The sequence below is a fragment of the Bos indicus genome, chromosome 6 (genome assembly GCF_029378745.1).
Source record: "Bos indicus isolate NIAB-ARS_2022 breed Sahiwal x Tharparkar chromosome 6, NIAB-ARS_B.indTharparkar_mat_pri_1.0, whole genome shotgun sequence".
In the NCBI taxonomy this organism is placed as follows: Eukaryota; Metazoa; Chordata; class Mammalia; order Artiodactyla; family Bovidae; genus Bos; species Bos indicus.
The window spans coordinates 92,273,587-92,294,718 of record NC_091765.1 but is presented as its reverse complement, the minus strand read 5'-3'; the positions used below and the strand labels follow the sequence as shown (position 1 = coordinate 92,294,718).

Below are 21,132 nucleotides of genomic sequence, written 5' to 3'. Positions count from 1 at the left end.
TAACACTGTGCTTTCAAGCTTTTCCCTGTGGTACAGGGGAGGGGATCTAAAGAATAATACTTCCTTTTCTCGAAGTATCTTTTGACAATCAGTCTCTTTTTCCTTAAAGTTTCTAGACTTCCTAGTTTCCTTTTGACCGTGAAACACGAAATGAAAATGACATAGACCACTGGCATTGGTTGGTCAACTGCTGAGAACAGTGTCGGGATCCCCGTGTTGAACCAGGAAGCAGGGGACCTACCTGGGTTCTAGTCCTAGCTGTGTGACTTGTACGAAATCCACCTTAATCCCTCTACCCTTCACTTTTGCCATTTGTAAAAAGGACAATGACAGGACAGCTGTGAGGCAACTGCTCCAAGCGCCTTGCACGTGGAGAATCTCTGATGGCTCCACGAGGCTGGTGATGTCACAGGCCTCCCCCCGGCCCCCACCCGCCGCTACTGTAAGGCACCAGTAAGCCTGCAAGAACTACCTTTCTGGGGGAGCAGAACAAAGTCCCCCATTCTTTCTTTACCTTCTTTTCGTTGATGTCTGCCTGCTCCTCTTCCTCGTTCACCTCTTCTGGCATAGCTTTGATTTTGTTGAGAAGCTCAGCCTTGGGAGCAGAGACGCTGTAGTAGGCAGGACAGTTGACCAACATGCCCACTGCTTCCTTGTCGTCACTCCTGGGTCAGAGAGAATAAGAGTACAGCCACATGCAGCTTCATTTCACCACACGTCTGTCCATTTGGAAACACGTAAAAAAAAGTTCTGGGTGATATCTTCCCAGGGGTTAGGATGACCTAATAAATATTTACGATTGACTGATCACGATGTGTGGGGCTCTTGAAGCCAGAGTACTTGGGATGGAAAACCACTGAGGGCCACATTACGATGGGGAGTGGACTGTGGACGTTTAACCTTTCTGCATGGTTCTCCTCTTGTGATAAATACCAGAATGACACTAACTTCCTGTTTCACAGAGAGACAACAGGGAGCCAAGACTTAGTCAACAGGACAGTGTTTTCAAGGTGCTACACCAACCTCAGGTTTTAGGTTAATTATTTCCTACTCCTCCTTGGTTTCCATAATGTGTCTGATGCCTACTGTAATTGTTGCTTGGACATTTACCAGTTTTCCTTTTTCATGAACGCTTGAGGCTCTAGGTAAGCCTGAGAAACCTGGAGCTTGCTGGTCAACAATGAACACATACAAAAAGTAAAACCTACTCACTGCTTACACAGCAGGGGGGTTTTCGAGGATGGAGGACAATCTAGAAACTGTGGACCTGACAACTACGGTCTTCGTTTTACTATAATCAAGCTGTCTCTCACACTCTATAGGTAAGACTCTCAGTTCAGTTCAGTTGCTCAGTCGTGTCTGACTCTTTGCAACCCCATGGACTGCAGCATGCCAGGCTTCCCTGTCCATCACCAACTTCCAGAGCTTGCTCAAACTTATATGCCATCCAACCATCTCATCATCTGTTGTCCCCTTCTCCTCCTGCCTTCAATCTTTCCCAGAATCAGGGTCTTTTCCAGTGAGTCAGTAGGTAAGACCCTACTCACTGAATAAAGGACTCTGTAGGCATAATTAGTTTTCTCGGACATAATCTTGTGACATTATTTAACATCTAAACCACCATTTTACTATGGAATCCAGAACCACCAGAAGACTGTTTTCACTAATTTCCCAACTGGTGAGGTTAGCCTCTAAAAAATATAGTTACATTAATCCAGTTAGTGGGGGTGGGGAAAAAAAACCAAACATGGTAAAAAGTTCTTCTGATATGCCCTGCCTCCCCACATATTCATTGCCTTACAAATGGGCTTCTTGGGCATCTTATCTGATTACCTGAAGCCCACAGTGGCTATCTGCAGTCTCACATACAACAGGACTATGCCCACTTTAACCAGAAGATGGCGCACATCATCCTTCTGAAATCCCTCAGGAAGCTTTCCATGCTGCCAAAGCCACGTGAGGATTTCACTTCTAAACTTTTGTTCTCAGAGATAATGCCAGGAAATGCTTTTCTAAGAATGTATATGTCAACTACTCTGGTCTTCCTATTGCGAGTGTCTGGAAGACAACCACCCATGGTGAACCGACTGACACATCCATAAAAATTCATCTGTGGGTCCACAGGGGACCCAGTGGACTGCCCTGCACATTGTGGGTGCTTAAGAAGTGTTTGCTAAACACATGGCCCTGGATAAGTCACTTCCTGTTAGTCTCTGTAAGAAACTGAAAGAGGAGGCTGGACAAGGTTACCGTTTAAGGCTTGGATAAAGTGATCAGAGCTTCTGATAACATAGCGGACAGCCTGGAAACACCACGTAGTTCTTCCCTTTCTCCCCTCCCCCACAACTCAAAACACAGTGTTCCCATAATTCAGTTAGGATCAGTTGGAAATTTCTAAAATGCAAGCCCAAATTTAGATGAAATGCTCTCTGATTTTATTTGTTGGTGGTCTTGAAGCCACCAACTGTGGAGTTCCAGCCTGTTGATTCATATAGTTTTCACTGAAAACTTGTAAGAAAATAAAAAAACACTCTAATCTCTCCCATAGTAGCTTCAAGGAAATCAAACATGCAAGAAAATACTGCAGTAACCCAGGAGAAATCAAAAGAAGGAAAAATACAAACTGCTCATGATCCTCTCACTGGATCATCACCCCCTCGGAAGCACTTTAATTTGAAGTCTGTTTGGGGACATTGCCAGGGACTTACCTCTTGGTCTCACATCCTGGGAAGCTGATGGTTTTCTGCACGGCCTTCTTCTTTACGCTGTTTTCCTTCAGCAAATTAACATCTCGAGGAAACAAACCTTCCATCAGGTCCATAGTTGTCTTCATTCTGGAGTCTGGGTCCAAAATGTCTGCCAGAGATTTGTCTTGGTGGATAATTTCCTTGGCTAGCGTCTCTGTTCTGATGTCTTCTGAGGTCTTTTGAGGACCAGAACTGACATTCTTTTCTAAACCTGCAGTCCCAATGGCTGGCTCGTGGATGAGGCTGTGGGTCTGCATGGGAGGTGGCTGTCCTGGGCTTGGCTGCTTGCTTAGAGACCCAGCAGGCTGGGGCAGAGCACCCGTGGTGGAGGGCGGGTTGGTCTCCTTGGCCTCGAAACTCTTGCCTGAAGTTTGCGATCTGGAACCCAGCAGCTGATTATCAACCGGATGGGCTGCACCGGCCATGGACCTTTCCTTGGCAACTGTCACCTTGGCAAGTTTGCTGGAGCTGTCAGGGATATTCAAAAAAAGAGAGGGGTGACAGAAGAGTCAGCAGAGGGTGAAAGAAGACAGAGACACTGGCACAGGGGTGCACCTTTCAACACATAAGGAGATTCTGAGGTTGTTATCCCCACAAACAGCAGGTTCAAAAGGGTCACAGAGAGGCTTTTAAGGCAGGGTGTGTGACTTTCAAGGGGGATGTGACGTTTTTAAGGGGGATAGACTGAATAGGAGTTCAGTTTTGGTGAATGTTGCTCTCAGATTCCAGAGCTTTATGAAAGTGAACTGAGGATAATGTTCACTTTATCACATAATAGTGGTGTTTAGAGGAAGTTACCACAAAGGTGCTGATGTATCTTCAGTGTTGTCCTAGGGAGGTATGTGTTGGGAAATGCTCCTTCCCCATTCTTCTGGCTTCCAAGAAGAGGTTTTCCCTAAACACTACTGACCTTCAGCCTTCCTCTTCATTCCTTTCTATGGATACAGAGTGACTCTGCAAAGAGAAGCGGCCCACAGCCCATTCCTAGTCCAGCCTTTGTTTTTAGAGTAAGGCTGCCTCTAGACTCGCTCTGGCATGCTCACGCGTGCTCGCTGTGTGTGTGTGTGTGTGTCTAGCACAGCCTATGACTAGTGTCAGGAGACTCACTTATACTCAGACAGAAGCCATATTCTCCATGATCAGCTCTCTCAGTAATAAGAGTGATTATTTTTGTCTTCTGTATACCCTTTCCTTTTGCCTTATTTCTTCACTGATCAGGATTTGGACTCTGAAGCTGCCATGCCCACAGAACTAAACCTGGCCTCCTGGGTTCTGGTTTCCATTTCCACTAGTCTCACTCCTCAGCGCCCAAGGGCTGCTACCATAGTGACTTGTTGCTGTGCTTACTTGTGTCTGACTTTGCGACCCTGTAGCCCGCTGTAGCCCGCCAGGCTCCTCTGTCCATGGAATTTTTCAGGCAAGAATACTGGAGTGGGTTGCCGTTTCCTCCTCCAGGGAATCTTCCCCACACAGGGATGGAACCCGCATCTCCTGCATCTCCTGCACTGCAGGTGGATTCTTCACTGCAGAGCCATTGTGGAAGCCCTGCATAAGGACTACCCAGGTCAAGAGAGGAAACAGTTCTGTCATCTGGTGAAACTGACATGGCTCTCCAGGGGCCAGCAGAGGCAGCTCAGGGCAGCCTGGAGTGTGGAAATCTTACCAGGGTGGCAGACCCTTCTCCACTGGCAGAGGGCTGCGATCTCACCTGGCACGGGGCTCCAGGTAGCCCTCCTCCCACTGGGCCGGGCACATAGCTTCGGGAGGAGGCGGAGGGAAGTGGTCCAGGCCCTGGGCCAGGGATGCCTGGCTGGTTGTTGGTGGTGGGGGCGGAGGCGGAGGGGGCAGCAGCAGCTCATCGCAGCGGGGGCTGGAAGTGGCGGTGGGGCGTGGGTCCCTCACAAACACCTCGTCATCCTCGCAGTCCTCGCGAGGTGGCGGGGAAGCCAGCAAGGCCGACTCGGAGATCCGGAGGGAAATCCTGCCCAGAATGCCTGGGGCCCCGAGAGGCGTATCCGGGTCAGAAGTGCTGCTCGAGCTGGGGGCATCCGGTGGCTTGGGGTAGTGCTTCGGGGGGTCCTCGGGGAGGCTCTCCTCTCTGACTATGTAGGTCCGCTTCATCCAGGGCGGGGAGGCCCGCATCCCTGCGCGCTCTTCCGTCTTGCGCTCAGGGCTGGGAGGCTGGGCCGGGCTGTGGCCACTGCCGCTTCTGGGGGTCCCGGCTGGTGTGGAGGGCTGGGCTGCAGCCTGTGAGCAATAGCTCGAAGGGCCAGGGGCAGACAGGACCGAGCTCAGGGGTGCAGCCCTGGCGTCTGGAAGATGCCCATGAGCTCCCGAGGACAGTGGCAGAGGGCAAGGCGTTCTGCTGGCCTGTCTCGGAGGGTCCAGCGGCCCCGGACCCCCGCTGGGAACAGAGGCACCACCACTACCTGCTTTGCAGCCCGAATCCCCCCAGTGAGGGCTGGGGTGGTGCCTGAGCGCTGGCATCTCTTCACGGCTGGAACAGCTGAACGGCCTGGAACAGGATACAGACATGTGGGTTAGTGCTGATGAAAAGGGGCAAACGCTGAGCCCAAGGTGCATTCCACAGACTGGAAAAGCCTCTGATGGGGAGAAGGACCCCAGAGAAACTGCACACTGCTTCCCCCTGGCTGCTCAAAGAACCTGAAAATTGCAATTCAACGGCGGGACAGGCATAAACTCCTGCAGGAAAATGTCACAGGGCATTTCTTTTTATTAATTCTCTCTCATCCCCCTTCCTCCATGCAAGGCAGCATTTGAGGACAGGCTTCAGGACATTTCTTCTGGTCCTTTTAGACCAGGTTTGGGAACCAGCTCCTGACTTCTGGGGGAAAGAATGCTCCCTCATTCTCTTGCCAGTGAGCCCCCATGGGGGTGGTCTGTTTGGAAAGTATTTGCATGGGCTGCTGATTCCGCAGGTTTTATTTACAACTTTCTCTTGGATTCCCAGTGTTTTCATTTCTCCAAATGGAAAGAAAGAAAGAAGTGTCTCACCTAAGGAGCTAATAAGCAGTTACCTCTGGAGAAAGAGACTGACAATAATGAGCAAACAGAGAGCATGGTGGTTTAAACAGCTGTCCTCTAGGCTCCAAGGAAAAACCCAACAATTTCCAGTACTTTTGTTATTGTGTTTGAAAGGAAAAAAAGGAGAACAAAACAAAGAAAACACGTCTGCAGCCCTGCCTGCCCGCCATGCAAGAGTTAATGTGAGGATTAAAAAGTCTCCAGCAAACATCCATAGTTCGTAAACCCCACATCTGTAGCTCCCTGACTAGTGTGCAAGTGAATCTGGAGAGCAGATGGTACTCTTCATTTCACAGACCTGCATCCTAAAGGGGGCTGTGGCTCGGTCCCCAGTCAGCCAGCACAGTCCTGGCCACAAAATCATCTAAGGCCAGATGAGAGTAAAGCAGCATAAAGAAGGAAAAGACCACAAAGAACCCAACTAGCTCTTCTGCTGTTATTTTCTCTTTAATATAAAATGTAGTAAGGTACCCATCTTCCGCTTAGATGCAAACCCTCCCTCCCACCACAGATCTTTTCATTTATAGGCATCTTCTTTATCAGGAACCTCTCAGTATCCAAGAGTGGCTATTCTGTCCTTCTTGGCGGGTTCCCAAATGGGTCCACGAGAAACGCAGGGGTGGGAGATTCGCTGAGGGTGCTCTCTACTCCCATGTCTTATTCACTTTGGGGCCCCCAGATCCGGGCACAAAGTACCTTCTCAATAAACGTCTTTTGAACAATGTCTCTTTTGCCCGCTGCTATTTAGATCGTAGGGCATGAAATATTTCTGAACTTAGCATCCTCTAATAGGACATGGAATAACTGGAATCTGATGTTTTAAGGACTAATTCATGTTGTAATTTCATATTGTTTTAGGGGAGACATCACTAAAACACACAATAAAATAATGTGTATCTTTTAAAGATCCAGCCAAAATAAACCTTGAAATAATGTTTTTAGTTTATACTTAATATTCTTTTATAGAAACTACACTTAAACTGTGTATTTTTGAAGATAGTAGTTTAGTTAAATGCTTAGTTTGACTGAGAATACTTCTTCCTGGGGATTGTTTTCCAAGAATAAAAACTAGTGTCATAAAGATTTTGTTTCAGTCTCTTTTATAATCGAGGGTGAGAGAACGAAGTTTGATTAGTCTCATTTTCTTCCTCATAGCATTTTTTAAAATATGGTTAAAAAAATCCTATAACATAAAATTTACTACTTTAAATTCATTTAAAAATGTTCAGTTAAGTATATCCATATTGTTGCAAAACAGACCTCCAGAACATTTTCATCTTGCGAATCTGAAGCTACGTAACTAGCAAGCAACAACTCTTTTCCCCACTCCTCCAGCCCTTGTAACCGCCACTCCGCTTTTCTACAAATCTGACTACTTTAGATACCTCATACAAATGGAACCGTAAAGCATTTCCGACTGGCTTATTTCACTTAGCATAACGTCCTCAAGGTTCATCCGTGTTGCAGGCTGTGACAGCATTTCCTTCCTTTTAAAGGCTGAACAATATCCCAGTGTGTGCACACACCTCATTCTGTTTATCCACTCAACCACCTGTGGACAACTCAGTTGCTTCCCCCTCTCTGCTATCATGAGTAGTGTTGCAGCGAAGACGGGTATAAAAATCTCCCTTCAAAACACTGCTTTCAATTCTTTGGGTTTATACTCAGAGGTGGGGTTGCTTGGTCATGACAGATTTTTAATTTTTCAAGGAACCTCCATAGTGTTTCCTATGGCAGTTACACCACTTTGTAATCCTACCAATGGTGCACAGGGGTTCCAATTTCTCCACATCTTCCCCAACACTTGTTAGGTTTTTTTGATTGTAGCCATCCTCATGAGAGTGCTTTTGACTTGCATTTCTCTGTGGATTAGTGATGTGCAGTATCTTTTCATGTGCCCGTTGGCTATTTGGAGGAATGTCTATTCAAGTCCTTTGTGTAATCGAGCAATTTGATTTTTTGTTTTTTTTGACTTTAGTTTCACCTTAGACTTTAGAATAGTGCTCTTTTGGCAGAGCTCTAGTTCTAGTCAACCTTCTCTTCTTTCTAGCTTTGAATTAAGGCACCCAAACTAACGTCCTTAGCCTCACCTTGACTCCTTGCTTCACTCTGAGAAGAGCTACAGGAGCAAAAGCAACTATACAAGGCTGCCCTTGGCAGCGAAGGAGGTAACTTAATACTTACTTCCTGACCATGCTGGCAGTTACTAGGCTGAATTATGGAGAAGATGAATACAGAAAAAGAGAGAAACAATGACTGAGTGAAACATAATAAATATTAAAGAACCAGCCTAAAAAAAACAAGCGAGATTAACTATATGACCATCAGTAGTAACCAGATTACAGTAGACAGTCCTACAACGCTGCATTAAAACTACATACAGACACGTGGTTCAGAGGAAATCCTCTTTGGAAATTCCTACTCGTTAAGCTCCAAGTGAATAGTCCGAAGATTCTACTTCTAAAAATTATCCATAATATTTTTCTAAGGAGAAATGATTTCGAAGGCAATAAAAAAAAAAAAAAAAGACTTTCTTGCTGTCTTCTAAGTGCCTACAATGATTGGTCTTATGTGAAGCTGTTCATGAATGCTTGTGCTTATTCAGAGACCTGATCCTGTGGGTCACAGCCAGAAGAGATCAGCCACACCAGAGAGGACCCACGTGAGAAAGTCAGAGGACATGCTGGAGAAGAGCACAATCATCAACCATTCTGATGTAAACACGCGAGAAGTCAACCACCGCCTCAACAGCACATGTTCAAAACCTATTCTGAATAGTATCATTCTTAGACAAAGTCATCTGTGGATAAAAAGGTTTCCCATAGCCTAGACAAACTGAAAAAGGCGGCACAAGACACCATGAAACATCATAACATCTTAATTCAATTTCTAGTAGAGATGAACAGAAGCATTTAACTCCAGCAGCATTCATGAGGCAAAGAGCATCATAACTATAGACACATACCTGGAACCTGGGCCAGTCAAATAACACGGATCCTTCATGAGACCAAAGCTATTGTTTTCCCCCAAAAGCACATCCTTAAAACAGAAGAGAGGCACAGCGTTAGTACCAACAAACGGTGTTTAAATTTACCAAGGGGGTGGAGGTGTAAAGGAGATGAACATTTATTGGTGGTCCACTCTTTATTGTCAGGCTCATGGCGGCACTGTTACATACTAACCCATTTTATCCTCAAAGCCTCAGGAAGTACTGTTAACCCCACTGCGTTGATGAGGACACACACCCAAGAGGTTAACTTTTCCAAGGTCACAAGTGGTAGAACCTCAGTCTATCTCACTGGGTGCCTCTCTTAACCAAGACATTTTCTAAACAAGAGAAGTCTGATAACAATTACCTTCAGAGTTCAGAAACAACTGCTATATTTGAAGTATAAAGATGAAAATTAATTCAAAGGGCAAAACTTTCGAAATAGCAACAGGGAAATACGGGAGATGACAAGAAAAGGACAGTTTACTACATTTAGCAAAATCCCAAGAATCAGATAGGAATCTGGCTTGTAATCAGGTTGATATACATTCTTTCTGGGAAAAACATCTCATCCACATGTCATATCAGTAACTCTGGGGACACTTCAAGGGTAGTCATTTGTTTCTGTTTTTAATATGGGTATATAATGGTTTCTGGTGGGTTATAGGTCAGTTTTTGATAGTGTAAAATCAGGTCATACGTACAGGTTCCTGATGAAGACAATGATGTTGCTCTTGATAAAACTCTCAATTATTTATGATAACAGGAGTCAGGTAGAAAACAAGAAAATTAAATCCACAGGTAATCCATAAACTTAATTTTAGCATTTCCCCCTTTATTCTGTCCAGAGGGCTAATTGCTTTTCATCCCCTTTCTCTTTTTCTTTCCTGCTCCTTCCCCCCAATCAGTGGTAGAGGTACTAAAAAGCAAGAAGAGCCAGAGGTGGGTGGGAGCAAGCCCAAAGAAGAAACAAACCTGAATATTATTAATAACCACAGCTTCCCCTTACTGGGCATTGACTGTGTGTTAGATACTCTGCCAAGTTCCTTATGATCCTCAAGTGAAGTGCCTGGAGTCATGTCAGGCACCTGACATTTCTCCTGTAATTTAATCTATAACAATGGGGAGCAGGGCGGAAACTGCAGCTCAGAGCGAGTGAGTACAGTGCCCACAATTAAGCAAGGAGCTGGGATTCAAACCATGATTTCCTCAAAGCCTAAGGGTGATCTTTAGAACCTTAAGTTGAGAGGTGGCTGAGTTGGATGCAATAAAACATCAATGCTTTGAGAAAAAAGAATTCCATGCGTCTCTGATTTGCTCAAGTATCATTAGATGGAATAGGAATTCCTACTCTTCACAAAACCTTACAGCCCATTTATAACAAGCAAGGACCTACTGCACAGTACAGGAAATTCTGCTCAATATTCTGTAATAACCTAAATAGGAAGTGAAGTGAAAAGTTGCTCAGTCGTGTCTGACTCTTTGCAACCTCGCCTGACAGACTTCTCCGTCCAGAGAATTCTGCAGGCAAGAATACTGGAGTGGGTAGTTGTTCTCTCCTCTAGGGGATCTTCCCAACCCAGGGATCGAACCCTGGTCTCCTGCATTTCAGGCGGATTCTTTACCAGCTGAGCTATCAGGGAAATCCAGGGAAATAAATGGGAAGAGAACTTGAAAAAGAACAGGTCCAAGACAAATTGCCTTGCTATACACATGAAATCAACATAACACTGTTAATCAACTATACTCCAATATAGGGGGAAAAATGTACACATTGTTCAATGAGAGAGAAACGAAACAAAACCAAACTCTTATGGTCTCTTTAAAGTCTTTCTCCACTCCACTCCCTCACTGACAAGAATATTCAGCTTCACCAGTTGTTAACTGGAAAAGCCTCTGCTGCTGCTACTGCTGCTAAGTCACTTCAGTCGTGTCCGACTCTGTGCGACCCCATAGACAGCAGCCCACCAGGCTCTGCCGTCCCTGGGATTCTCCAGGCAGGAATACTGGAGTGGGTTGCCATTTCCTTCTCCAATGCATGAAAGTGAAAAGTGAAAGGGAAGTTGCTCAGTCGTGCCCGACTCCCAGCGACCCCACAGACTGGAGCCTACCAGGCTGTTCCATCCATGGGATTTTCCAGGCAAGAGTACTGGAGTGGGGTGCCCCTAGGTCCCCTCAAAGCTAGTAATGTTCAAATACATACTTCCATTCTATTACTTCCTTTAAATTATAGCATGAGCTTGATATTTATGAGGATATGCATAAAATAAAGGAACTGAGAGCCAGTAATAGACAACTGAGAGAAATTTTTACATCTTCTGTCAATGGAAACACCATTTGGACTGAAGGGAAATTCCTTCCCAACCTAGTAGAAAACCCAAGGAGGATTCATTCCTGCTGCACATATTTGCTTTGATTGGGTAAGTATGCACTGCCAAAGACTACTTGATTTTCTATAAACTGGTAAGCAGTATAAACTTCTATGACAATTTAGGAAAAAGCAGTGGCTATGAGGGATACAGAGTGATACCACTCATTAACTGTCTTTTTTTTGGTCTCTAACTTTGTCTGACTGACTGAGAAGTACACCAGTTCTTATTCTTTATTAGGCACCCTACACTTAAAACTATAAACTTAAATCCTAGCAAATTCTGATTCTCACTTTTTGAGTTCTGAATTAAGATATCCTAATATCTCTACGACCAATAAAACATGAAGACAATATTCATCTACTTTGGAGTATCAAGTATCTGCTAAAATGAATTAGAAATTTTAAAAAATATTATTTAAGTAGTAGTAATTGATAAATGTTAAAATGAAATCAATTCACTGGCTAGAGTTTTCAGATATAAGATGTTTAACTCTCATCTCTCAGTCTTTTTTTATACCAGGAGGCAGCACGGTATAGTGACTTAAAAACCTCTGGAGTTAAGACAGTAGGGAGTCAAACCTCACTTCCACCAGGTAGGGCAAATTCCTCAGTTTTTCTATGCCTTAGTTTCCTCATCTGTAATATGGGAATAACAACAGTATTTCCTCCTTTGCATAGATGTAGGATTAGTTTTATGCTTATAAAACACAGTGACTAGCACATCGTGAACATTTAGTTAATAGTAGCTATTTGCAACTTCACATTTTGTGGAAAGTGATTGTTACTTATCTCCAAGCTTGAATGGGTACTTGTTGAGAAGTACTAAAAATGATTGGCAAGCTGTATCCTACAGAATCGAGACTATTATCCAACATTGTGGGGTTCCATGCAAATTTCCTCAGCAATGAAATGTTTGTCACACCTTCACATGGTGAACGTGTCACATACAAGAAATGAAGATCTTTGAAAACACAGTGAGAACCAGAGAAGACTCTACCTCAACATCTGGGGGAAAAAAAAATACCCCACCAGAAATCTCACTTCTCCAAAAGATTTCTTTTTATAGCTTCTGCTATATTTTAGATCTATGCATTGAATGGGTATAAATTTCCATCTCCAAGGCAAAAATGTTTGAATTTTTTCCAGCTGCTTTGCAGGGCCTACCTAATTTAAATCAGTTAAGTTTTCTAAAGTGTCTTAGAAAACAGAAAGCAGCCAAGAATTTGATGGGCACTTCAGCTGCATCACTAATATTCATTTGTTCTGCAATTACACTTTTCAAATTAAGAGGAATTAAAGGAGAGGGAACAAGGGGTGGTTTGTTCCGAGATGACCACAGCTGGCTAAGGGGCTGGCCTGGGTCTGCTGAGTGTCTGAGCAGGTCTTAGGCTATAAGTGGCAGCAGCCTTCTGCAGCCATCATTTCAGACCCAAGAACGACCAAATTTTATAAACAGAGAAATCAATTTCTGCGCTGACCTTGTTTTGCAAGCAGAAACTATCCTCACTAATGGACCTTTGAAACGGAGCTGAATCCTGGTCCAAAGCTTGCAAAATCCTGTGCTATTAGCATCTGGCTGGCAGGAACAAGCCGCAGTTGTTTGGGAGGCTATTGACTGAGCTGGCACCAGAAACAGACTCCATATTTTCGGTTTAACTCAGGCAGACGGTTTAGTCTCTACAGGGTCACTTAATTTCTCAGAGTTCTCTCAAGCTGAGATGAGAAAAATCCTTATTTAACACCTTCACCAAAGCTTAATGACAATGGTAAAAGTTCCTGGACTTTATTCAAATAAATAATAGTATCTTGAAATAATAACCACAATAATTACGTGGAGACTAGTTTTGTTTTTAACTAGTTCTACAACCAAGGAAGACAATGGATATATGAAGAAGATGTAAGGGGCAGACCTTGCCGGGGAATAGGTCTCAGGGCAGGCATGGTCAGACTGCTGAGCAAGGGGATGCAGGGGGAAAGCTGAGAACAAGGTCTTGGTGAAACTGCCATCTGGGGGTGATAAACTATGTTCAGAATCTGCAGGAGCAAAGCAGCAATATTTCACGTTGAAATATTCCATTCCCCCCATCACATCCCCCACTTTCTAAATATGGCAGTTGCTATATTAAAGAGGACATAAATAATGTTGTGTGTTTAGCTATCTCTAGAAAGTTTTTCAAATAATACCCAAGAATTGGGATTTAATTGGGATCATTCTTCTATACTGCCTATGTTTGAGCTCTATTTCCCAGTTTATCAGGTTTAAGAAATATTTGGAAGGGAAGGCAAAATAATATTCAGAACCATCCAACCACTTCCCCAGAAGAGAATAATGACATGTAGCGAGGAATTAACAACAGAAGAGGATTTGGTTTTCACCTAAACATTTCCATTTTCTTTAGAACATGGGGAGAGAAATGAAAATGCTTGCCCTGCTATGTAGTGAGCCTCTGAAGCCTATCAAACTAGCTGGAATGGCATGCTACATACATGGACCATGTTTTTTCTTAGTTCCCGGACCAGGGATCAAAACCGGGCCCCCTGCAGTGGAAGCATGGAGTCTTAACCACCCACTGGACCACCAGAGCACCTACATATATGGATTGTTCAAGTGTTCTTAGAGGTAGGATAAGCACTGGAAATTAGCTCTGTTCATCATTCCAAGGGGAGAGAAACAGCAATTGGAGGCTTATGGAGGATTGCTTCTATAGATTCTGTGTGGATGTGTGTGGGGGTGGTGGTGGTTTATACTGGGGAGAAAATATTTCTTAAGAGAAAGTGTGTGGACGGGAGTGGTATTTTCCCTCAGAAGGCTGTGTGTATGTGTGTTTCAGAAGCAGCGCAGCAAACAGATCTCTCAGGCAGTGATGGCTAACTGTGAAGCTGTTTCCTCCAACTTATAATGCCTCCGCACACAACCTGCAACCCTTTGCCAACATCTTGCCCATCCTTTACTGCCTGGTTCAAATCCCTTCTCTTTCAAGAGATGCTCTTTCAGATCCCCTCAATTAGAACTAACCAGTGTCCCTCCCATAGCATGTTATTTATGATCACTCCCAAAGCACTCACCATTTGTGTTATCTGTATATAAGTACATATTCTTTGCTCAATTGTAACCCCCAGAAAGGCATGACCTTTATTTCCCTTTATGTTTCCTTCAAACCTATAATGCAGTCCTGTTCATAAAACAGGCTCTACAAATGCTTGTTAGATCACTGTACTCTCTACTGGAGAAGAGACTCTCTGAAGGGTCAATGGAGGGGTGTTCTCCCCTTGTGGTAAAATATATGTGACTTCCTTGTATCTTCTGATCTGGGAAGGGAATCATGAGGTATGCCACCGAGCTGCAGTGCAAGTAAAGCTTGGAGACAGGCCATGAAGTAGGGAAACTAATAGAGCCCTGGGAGTCAGAGTGCTTGGACTTTATTCCCAGCTCTCCTAACATTTCCAGGGGAAAGTTCCTCATGATGTATCCACAGCTGGGAGACTTTATGAGAAAAATCCTTTAATGTGAGAATTTGAAAGTCTGGCATTCTCCTATCTCGTCAAGATAATATAAAGAAAGAGACAGAGATATGAATTTGATATGGATAATATGGGCTTCCCTGGTGGCTCAGACAGTAAAGAATCCTCCTACAGTGGGTTCCATCCCTGGATTGGGGAGATCCCCTGGAGGAGGGCATGGCAACCCACTGCAGTGTTCTTGCCTGGAGAATTCCCATGAACAGAGTAGCCTGGTGGGCTACAGTCCATAGGCTTGCCCAGAGTCGGACACAACTGAGGGACTAAGCGCAGCACGGCAAATGGATAATATATTCTACTACACAGGATTATTTTGAGGATTAATGAGACAATAAATGTAAAAGTGGGGCTTCCCAAGTGGTGCTAGTGGTAAACAATCTGCCTGCCAGTGCAGGAGGTGCCAGAGATGTGGGTTCGATCCCTGGGTCGGGAAGATACCCTGGAGAAAGAAATGGCAACTCACTCCAGTATTTTTGCCTGGAAAATCCCATGGACAGAGAACCCTGGTGGGCTACAGTCCATGAGGTTGCAAAGAGTCGGACATGACTATGCATGTATCCACTCCTAAATGTTAAAGCATTCTGAGTTGAGGGCCTGGAACTCAATAACAAACAATGATCAAAGTCAATAACAATACCTATTGTGTTAATGCAAAAGTCCAACAGAAACAAAAGAGGGTACCAAGATAAAAATCGTTAAAATACTAAGACACAGCTTCTATTGCACGAACTTGGGGGGGAAAAAAAAAAGCAAAACAAAAATCATGAACGATAAAAAGATAATCCCTAACTTTTCCTAATGTAATTCTTACACCGAGAAGTGGATGACACTAAAATATAATTTTTACACGTACATACTGCAGTCCATGGGGTCACAAAGAGTCGGACACAATCGAACAACTCAACAATAAATATAATATGCACATACTACTTTTCACTTTCATGCATTGGAGAAGGAAATGGCACCCCACTCCAGTACTCTTGCCTGGAGAATCCCATGGACAGAGGAGCCTGGTGGGCTGCAGTCCTTGGGGTTGCTAAGAGTCCAACAGGACTGAGTGATTTCACTTTCACTTTTCACTTTCCTGCACTGGAGAAGGAAATGGCAACCCACTCCAGTGTTCTTGCCTGGAGAATCCCAGGGACGGGGGAGCCTGGTGGGCTGTCGTCTCTGGGGTCGCACAGAGTCGGACACCACTGAAGTGACTTAGCATAGCATAGCATAGCATATATACATATATGTGTAAATATATTATATACAGTTGTCTTCGAGTGCTGTGCTCAGTCACCTTTGACTCTCTGCAGCTACAGGATCCCCTGGGATGGATAACAAAATCTCCCTGATGCTATGTAAAATGGCATAATATTTGCATATAACCTACTTATAATGCAAATACTATATAAGTAATTGCTGGTGTGCTGGCAAATTCAAGTTTTGTTTTTTGGAACTCTCTGGAATTTTCCCGAATATTTTCCATTCCAGTGCAAAACCAGAAATGAGGCCTACTATGTGTGTGTATATGTATCTATAGATACACATATATAGATATCTATATTGACATATGTTTCTACATAAGACACAACTTTATAGATACCTATGAATATCTCTATTTCTGTAAGGATCTCATCAGATAGGGGCACTGAGAAAGACATCCCCTTAGGAAAACAAATGCTGCTCTCTTGCACGCTAAAGAAAAACAAAGGGGGAAGGGGGGGTTAGAGGAGTCGAACTAAGGCTTTGCGGACTGAAGCGGTAGTGCTAGGATCCGCTGGCTGCACGTACCTGGCGCTTGTCGGCGGTGGGAGATGACCGGGACCTCATGTGGACAGGGACAGCCTGGACGTCTGAGCGCTCCAGCAGGTCCTCAGCCGACATGGACTTCGCGGCCCTCCCAGCTGTGGCCCCCCACGGGGAGGGTTCCCCTGGGGTACCGTTCAGTCTCTGGGGGCCCTTTGATCCATTGTTAGCTCCACTGAGCAGTTCTCTCGGCGCTGAGTCCCCGCGGTGCTTTTCCCCAAGGTGGCGGCCACTGGCAAACGAGCTGCTGCGATCTCGGGGGCCCCGCTGGGTCTCCCCAGTACTCCCCACCACAGTGGCTGGCAGAAGGGCGGTCTCCCTGCGGGGCGGCAGGCTGGGCTCCCGAAGCGAGCAGAGACTGGAAGCCGCGGCGAGGCCCGGGCCCTCGGGCTGGAGGTAGGTGCTCTGGGTGCGCTCCAGCAGCCGCCCCGGCTCCTGCAGGCCACAGCCGGCGCCCGCAGGCCGCTTGCCGGTCTTGCGCTGAATGTAGTCGGCCAGTGCGCTCTGCTGGAACTGCTTCAGCTCAGGCCCCGACAGGCTGAGGGTAGAGCAGGCCCTGCCGTCTCGCTCGAAGATGCGGCGCCGGTCAGTCACTGAGCCCTCCATGAAATGCGGCCCCTTCCTCGGCGGCCCAGGGGGCTCGGGCTCGGGTTCCTCCGAGACCCCCACCTCGTGCATCTTCTCGGGCTCTGAGTACGAGCGCTTCTTCTGCTCGGTGGTCAGATGCCGGCGCGGGCCCCTCCGGGCAGCAGGGGGCGCGAGGCGGGCAGGGTCCCCCTCGGCCGGGGTCACGCTGTGCCGCTCGCGCGGGGTGTGCGGGGAGGCGGAAATCGGTGCCTCCGGGCTGCGCAGCCCTACGTGGGCCGAGGCGGGTCGCAGGCGCCAGGGCCTGGAGGCCACAGACGCCCCAGGCTCGAGGTCCCGGCGTCGGAAGGACGTGGCTCCCAGGACGCGGGACTGTGCATCCTTGATGCTGTTCCGGTAGGCGCGGCTGAAGGGGGCGTCCTGCACAGTCGACTCTGGCGTGCGGGGCCTATCGTCCGACCACATGGCCTCCTTCTCGGCCTCGCTGAAGAGCTGGAAGCTGCTCTGGCTGCGGAGCAGACGGGCGTCCCGCCTCGGGGGCTCTCCACCCCGGAGTGGGGCACCCCGGCCACCCTCCACAGCGCGCCTCGGCTGTTGACCACACGGCTGCCAGGAAACCTCTTCTGACTTTGGCTCCCCGTTTTTGAAGTGCTGTTCTCCATTGCCTAGGGGTTCAGTGAGTTCGGAAAAATGTATACGGCCTTTAGTCTCCTCCGAGTCATTCCCCAAAGTATTGGAGGCTGGGAGTGTCCTGTGGGGCCTGTAATTATAGCCATAAGTAGAGCCGCCGGCACTCGGGGGTCTCTGGCCAGCCTGCTCTCGCTGCTCGATCTTGGAAACCTTCTCCAGCACGGAGCAGTGGGGCTTCCCGTACTGAAAGCCCTGCAGAGCCGAGGTGCTGCTGGAACTCAGCCTCCTCCGGCCCAGACTGGAGGTCTCCTGTGGGGATGGGGAGGGCGGCTCTTCATACGTTGGGTCTGAACTCTGGAAAGAGGCCAAGGTTCTCCCCTCGGGCCTTGGATAGGACACCGACCTGTCCAGCTGGCTCTTGTGATCAGCAACAGCAGTCCTTCCAGACTCTTCTCCCTTGGTATTGACTGCGCAGGTGGATGAGCCTTCCAGGTAGACTTCCTGGGCTGCTGCTCCGAGATCCAAGCTGCTTTGCCTTCTTAGACTCTCAGGAATGTTCTGGAGGGAGGAGAAGGCAGCTGCAGTCTTGCCAAAGCTGCCTGGCATACTCTGGCCCAGGCTGCCTCCGTGGAGCCTCCCCCGGAGGTTGGCATTGTGGTCTTCATGGGAATCCCCCTCCCAAGGCTCTGAAGGCAGGAAGGATCTCTTGTCTTCACCCACTTCGCACACCTGAGCCTGAGGGGATTGGAGGCTGTGGTAATTAGAATATCTGTTGCCCTGGGTGCTCTTTCTCTCACTGGGATGTGGGCTGTGGCCTTCTAGAGGTGTGAGAAGTCTCTTCAGGGAGGTCTCCTCCTCGTTCTCAGGCACTGAGGGAAAATGGACTTTATAGGGGACACATTTGGCTGAAGTTTCAGGTTTCCTCTCTACTAGGGACACTGAGTCCCGTTCTAAGGCCTGGCAGAAGGCGAAGCCAGGCCTGCTAGATCCGTTTTGGTTCCCATTCTCATCAAGGGCAGCCATTCTGTCGCACGCTCCCTGAGGAGGTGTGTACCCACCCTCCTTGGCCAGGGCAGGGTAGAGGGTACCATTTCCACTCACAGAAGGCCGGGGCACCTGGGCGAAGTGTGGCTCCAGGGAAGGTACCGGGTAGATGCCAGTCGGCAGCAGAGGTTGGCCGGGCTGGGCCTTCTGGGTATAATTGTGCTTGGGCTTCACTGGAGGGCTGTTTTCTGGGCTCTTCTCTAGCACAGTATGCAGCTGTTCCTCTATGAAGGGAGATTTCAGGGTGCCTGCAGAGTTTGCTGGAGGTCGGCAGAACCGTTTCTGATCTAGGCTAGACCAGGAGCTGGGCCTCTCTCGCTGCCGGAAGGCTGCATAACTGTCACTCCGAGCTGGGGGCAGGGGCGCACCCACTTTAGGAGGCAAGTTGTCCACAGTGGTCTCTAAGGAACCGGGGCACTGCTGGCTCCAGGAAGAGGGTGGTGCGCCTTTGCCCCGAGGAACATTATGGAATTTATTGTAGCCCTGACCATCAGTTGAGGCTCGGGTCTCCCTACCTTGGAGAAGCAGGCCTGAAGAGTTCACCTCATACTCTGCTGAGACCCCCCTCCGGGGGTCATAGACTGTCTTAATATAGCGAATATCTGCCTGCTTCATCCCTTCTAGGAGGCCACCTCGAGCAGAAGTGGTGTCCATGGAGCCCGAACGCTCCCGGCCAGAGACGCCAGGGGGTGGATACTCGAGGATGCTGGAACTGGTGGAGAAGGAGCTGTAAGCCGAATCTCTCTTGCTGTGGAGGTGGCTGAGCTGGTCAATGCTGCTGGTGGACTTGGCCGGGGAGAGAAGGTGGCAGGGTGGGTATCCCCCGCCGGCCTCCAGGCTCTCCATGCTCCCCTGGGAGCTGCACCGGTCAGGGCTCTGCCTCAGATATGCGTGGTCATAGCCGGAGAGGTCACTGGTGGAGGAGCTGGAAGAAAGGGAGGCAGGGCAGTCAGCGGTGAGCCCTGATTGTTCAGTAGGCTTCCAGGCACAGGACTAGCTTATAAATGGACTGTTGTGCAAGATGTTTGGTTTCTGGAAGGGTGGGTAAAAGGACCATATTTGGGCCTTGCTCGGCCTCCCTACGTGTCATCACTAGGAGTAACTGCCCAACACCGTAACCTATGTGTCTCTAATTAATCACCCAGGCTCGCCAGGGGAGAAGTGGGGAGCAGGAGGACACCACGTGGGCCTTTGGGCTCAGGCAACACGATGATATACTGTGTTCTGTGCCGGAAGTGACATTCTGCACGTGCCCCAAAAATGAGAGAGGTGAGCGAGGAAAGCGGAGGGCGAGATGAGTTAGAGGGACAGAGACTGACATTTTGTGTCTCTTGGGGCGTCTGTGGGAAGAAGGGGAAAGCTTAGTAAGAGACCAGGCACGCGGATGGGTGAGGGAGACTGTGCACATGTCCCCGGTTTTAGTTAATATCTTTCCTTTTTATGGAGTTGAAGGGCTACTCCCTGGCAATCTTCCTGGAATTTCCACTGTACAAGAGACAATTTGTTTGTGGTAAGAAAGCCAAACACAAAACTGAATGAGAGAATACTCAGAAACATTGAGAGCTAGCAAAAGTGGATGAGAGAGGAAAAGCAGACTGGCTAAGAAGTCTTAATCACGGGAGGCTCTCAGGTGCTGGGAGACCATCACCCATGGACAACTGCCCAGAGTCTGGGCAAAGCCTCATACGCTGGACAGTAAGACATTTTCCTTCACTAGCTCCTCCAAAAAGTTGCCATAAGACAGAATTACTTATAGCTAACTTTAATTATAAACCCCAAATATACTTCACCCAGCATGGGCGAGAGAGAATAGAGATATAGGAAGGAATAAGTAGCTCAAAAATCAAACAGCAGTCTCAATAGTTCAAACATTTGTGATTCACTGTTCTCTAAAGAGGGCTTCCCTGGTGGCTCAGCGGTAAAGAATTTGCCTGTAATGCAGGAGACACAGGTTCGATCCTTGGGTCAGGAGGATTCTCTGGAGGAGGAAATGGCAACCCACTCCAGGATTCTTGCCTGGAAAATCCCATGGACAGAGAAGCATGGTGGGCTACAGTCCATAGGGTCACAAAAAGAATAAAGAAAACGAAGAGTTCTTGCCTGAGGCTTTTCATTTTTAAATGAATAGGCATTTAAACACTATTAAAATCCATGGAGCTATTATTATATTTCTAGATGTCGTATAAGTAAATATGGTGTCTTAATGGCTGAGTAGGTGATAATGCTTTGCTGGACTGTCTCCAGAGTATACGGGAGGACACTAGAAGGATCATATTCTGAGTCAAAACTGGAGCAGAATTCAAGGAAAAGAAGACTACATTTTCAGCAATTGCCCCCCCAGAATAATATTTCTTTTTCAGGGCAAGTAAACTTACTGAATGGAACATCTTGCTTTGGCAGGGACA

At 47.1% G+C, this 21,132-nt stretch overlaps 1 protein-coding gene across 9 annotated transcripts in view; it reads right to left on the bottom strand.

The window, feature by feature from the left end:
• Positions 1-21,132, bottom strand: part of SHROOM3 (shroom family member 3) — a 331,372-nt gene that overhangs the window by 14,662 nt on the left and 295,578 nt on the right. For all 9 annotated transcript variants that reach the window (XM_070791627.1, XM_070791629.1, XM_019962963.2 and 6 more), the window contains 5 exons: positions 16,454-19,652; positions 8,758-8,831; positions 4,456-5,262; positions 2,709-3,215; positions 515-665 (listed from right to left, as the gene is read on the bottom strand). In XM_070791627.1, coding sequence (XP_070647728.1) covers positions 515-665; positions 2,709-3,215; positions 4,456-5,262; positions 8,758-8,831; positions 16,454-19,652 — 4,738 coding nt within the window. The remainder of the gene's footprint in view (positions 1-514; positions 666-2,708; positions 3,216-4,455; positions 5,263-8,757; positions 8,832-16,453; positions 19,653-21,132) is intronic.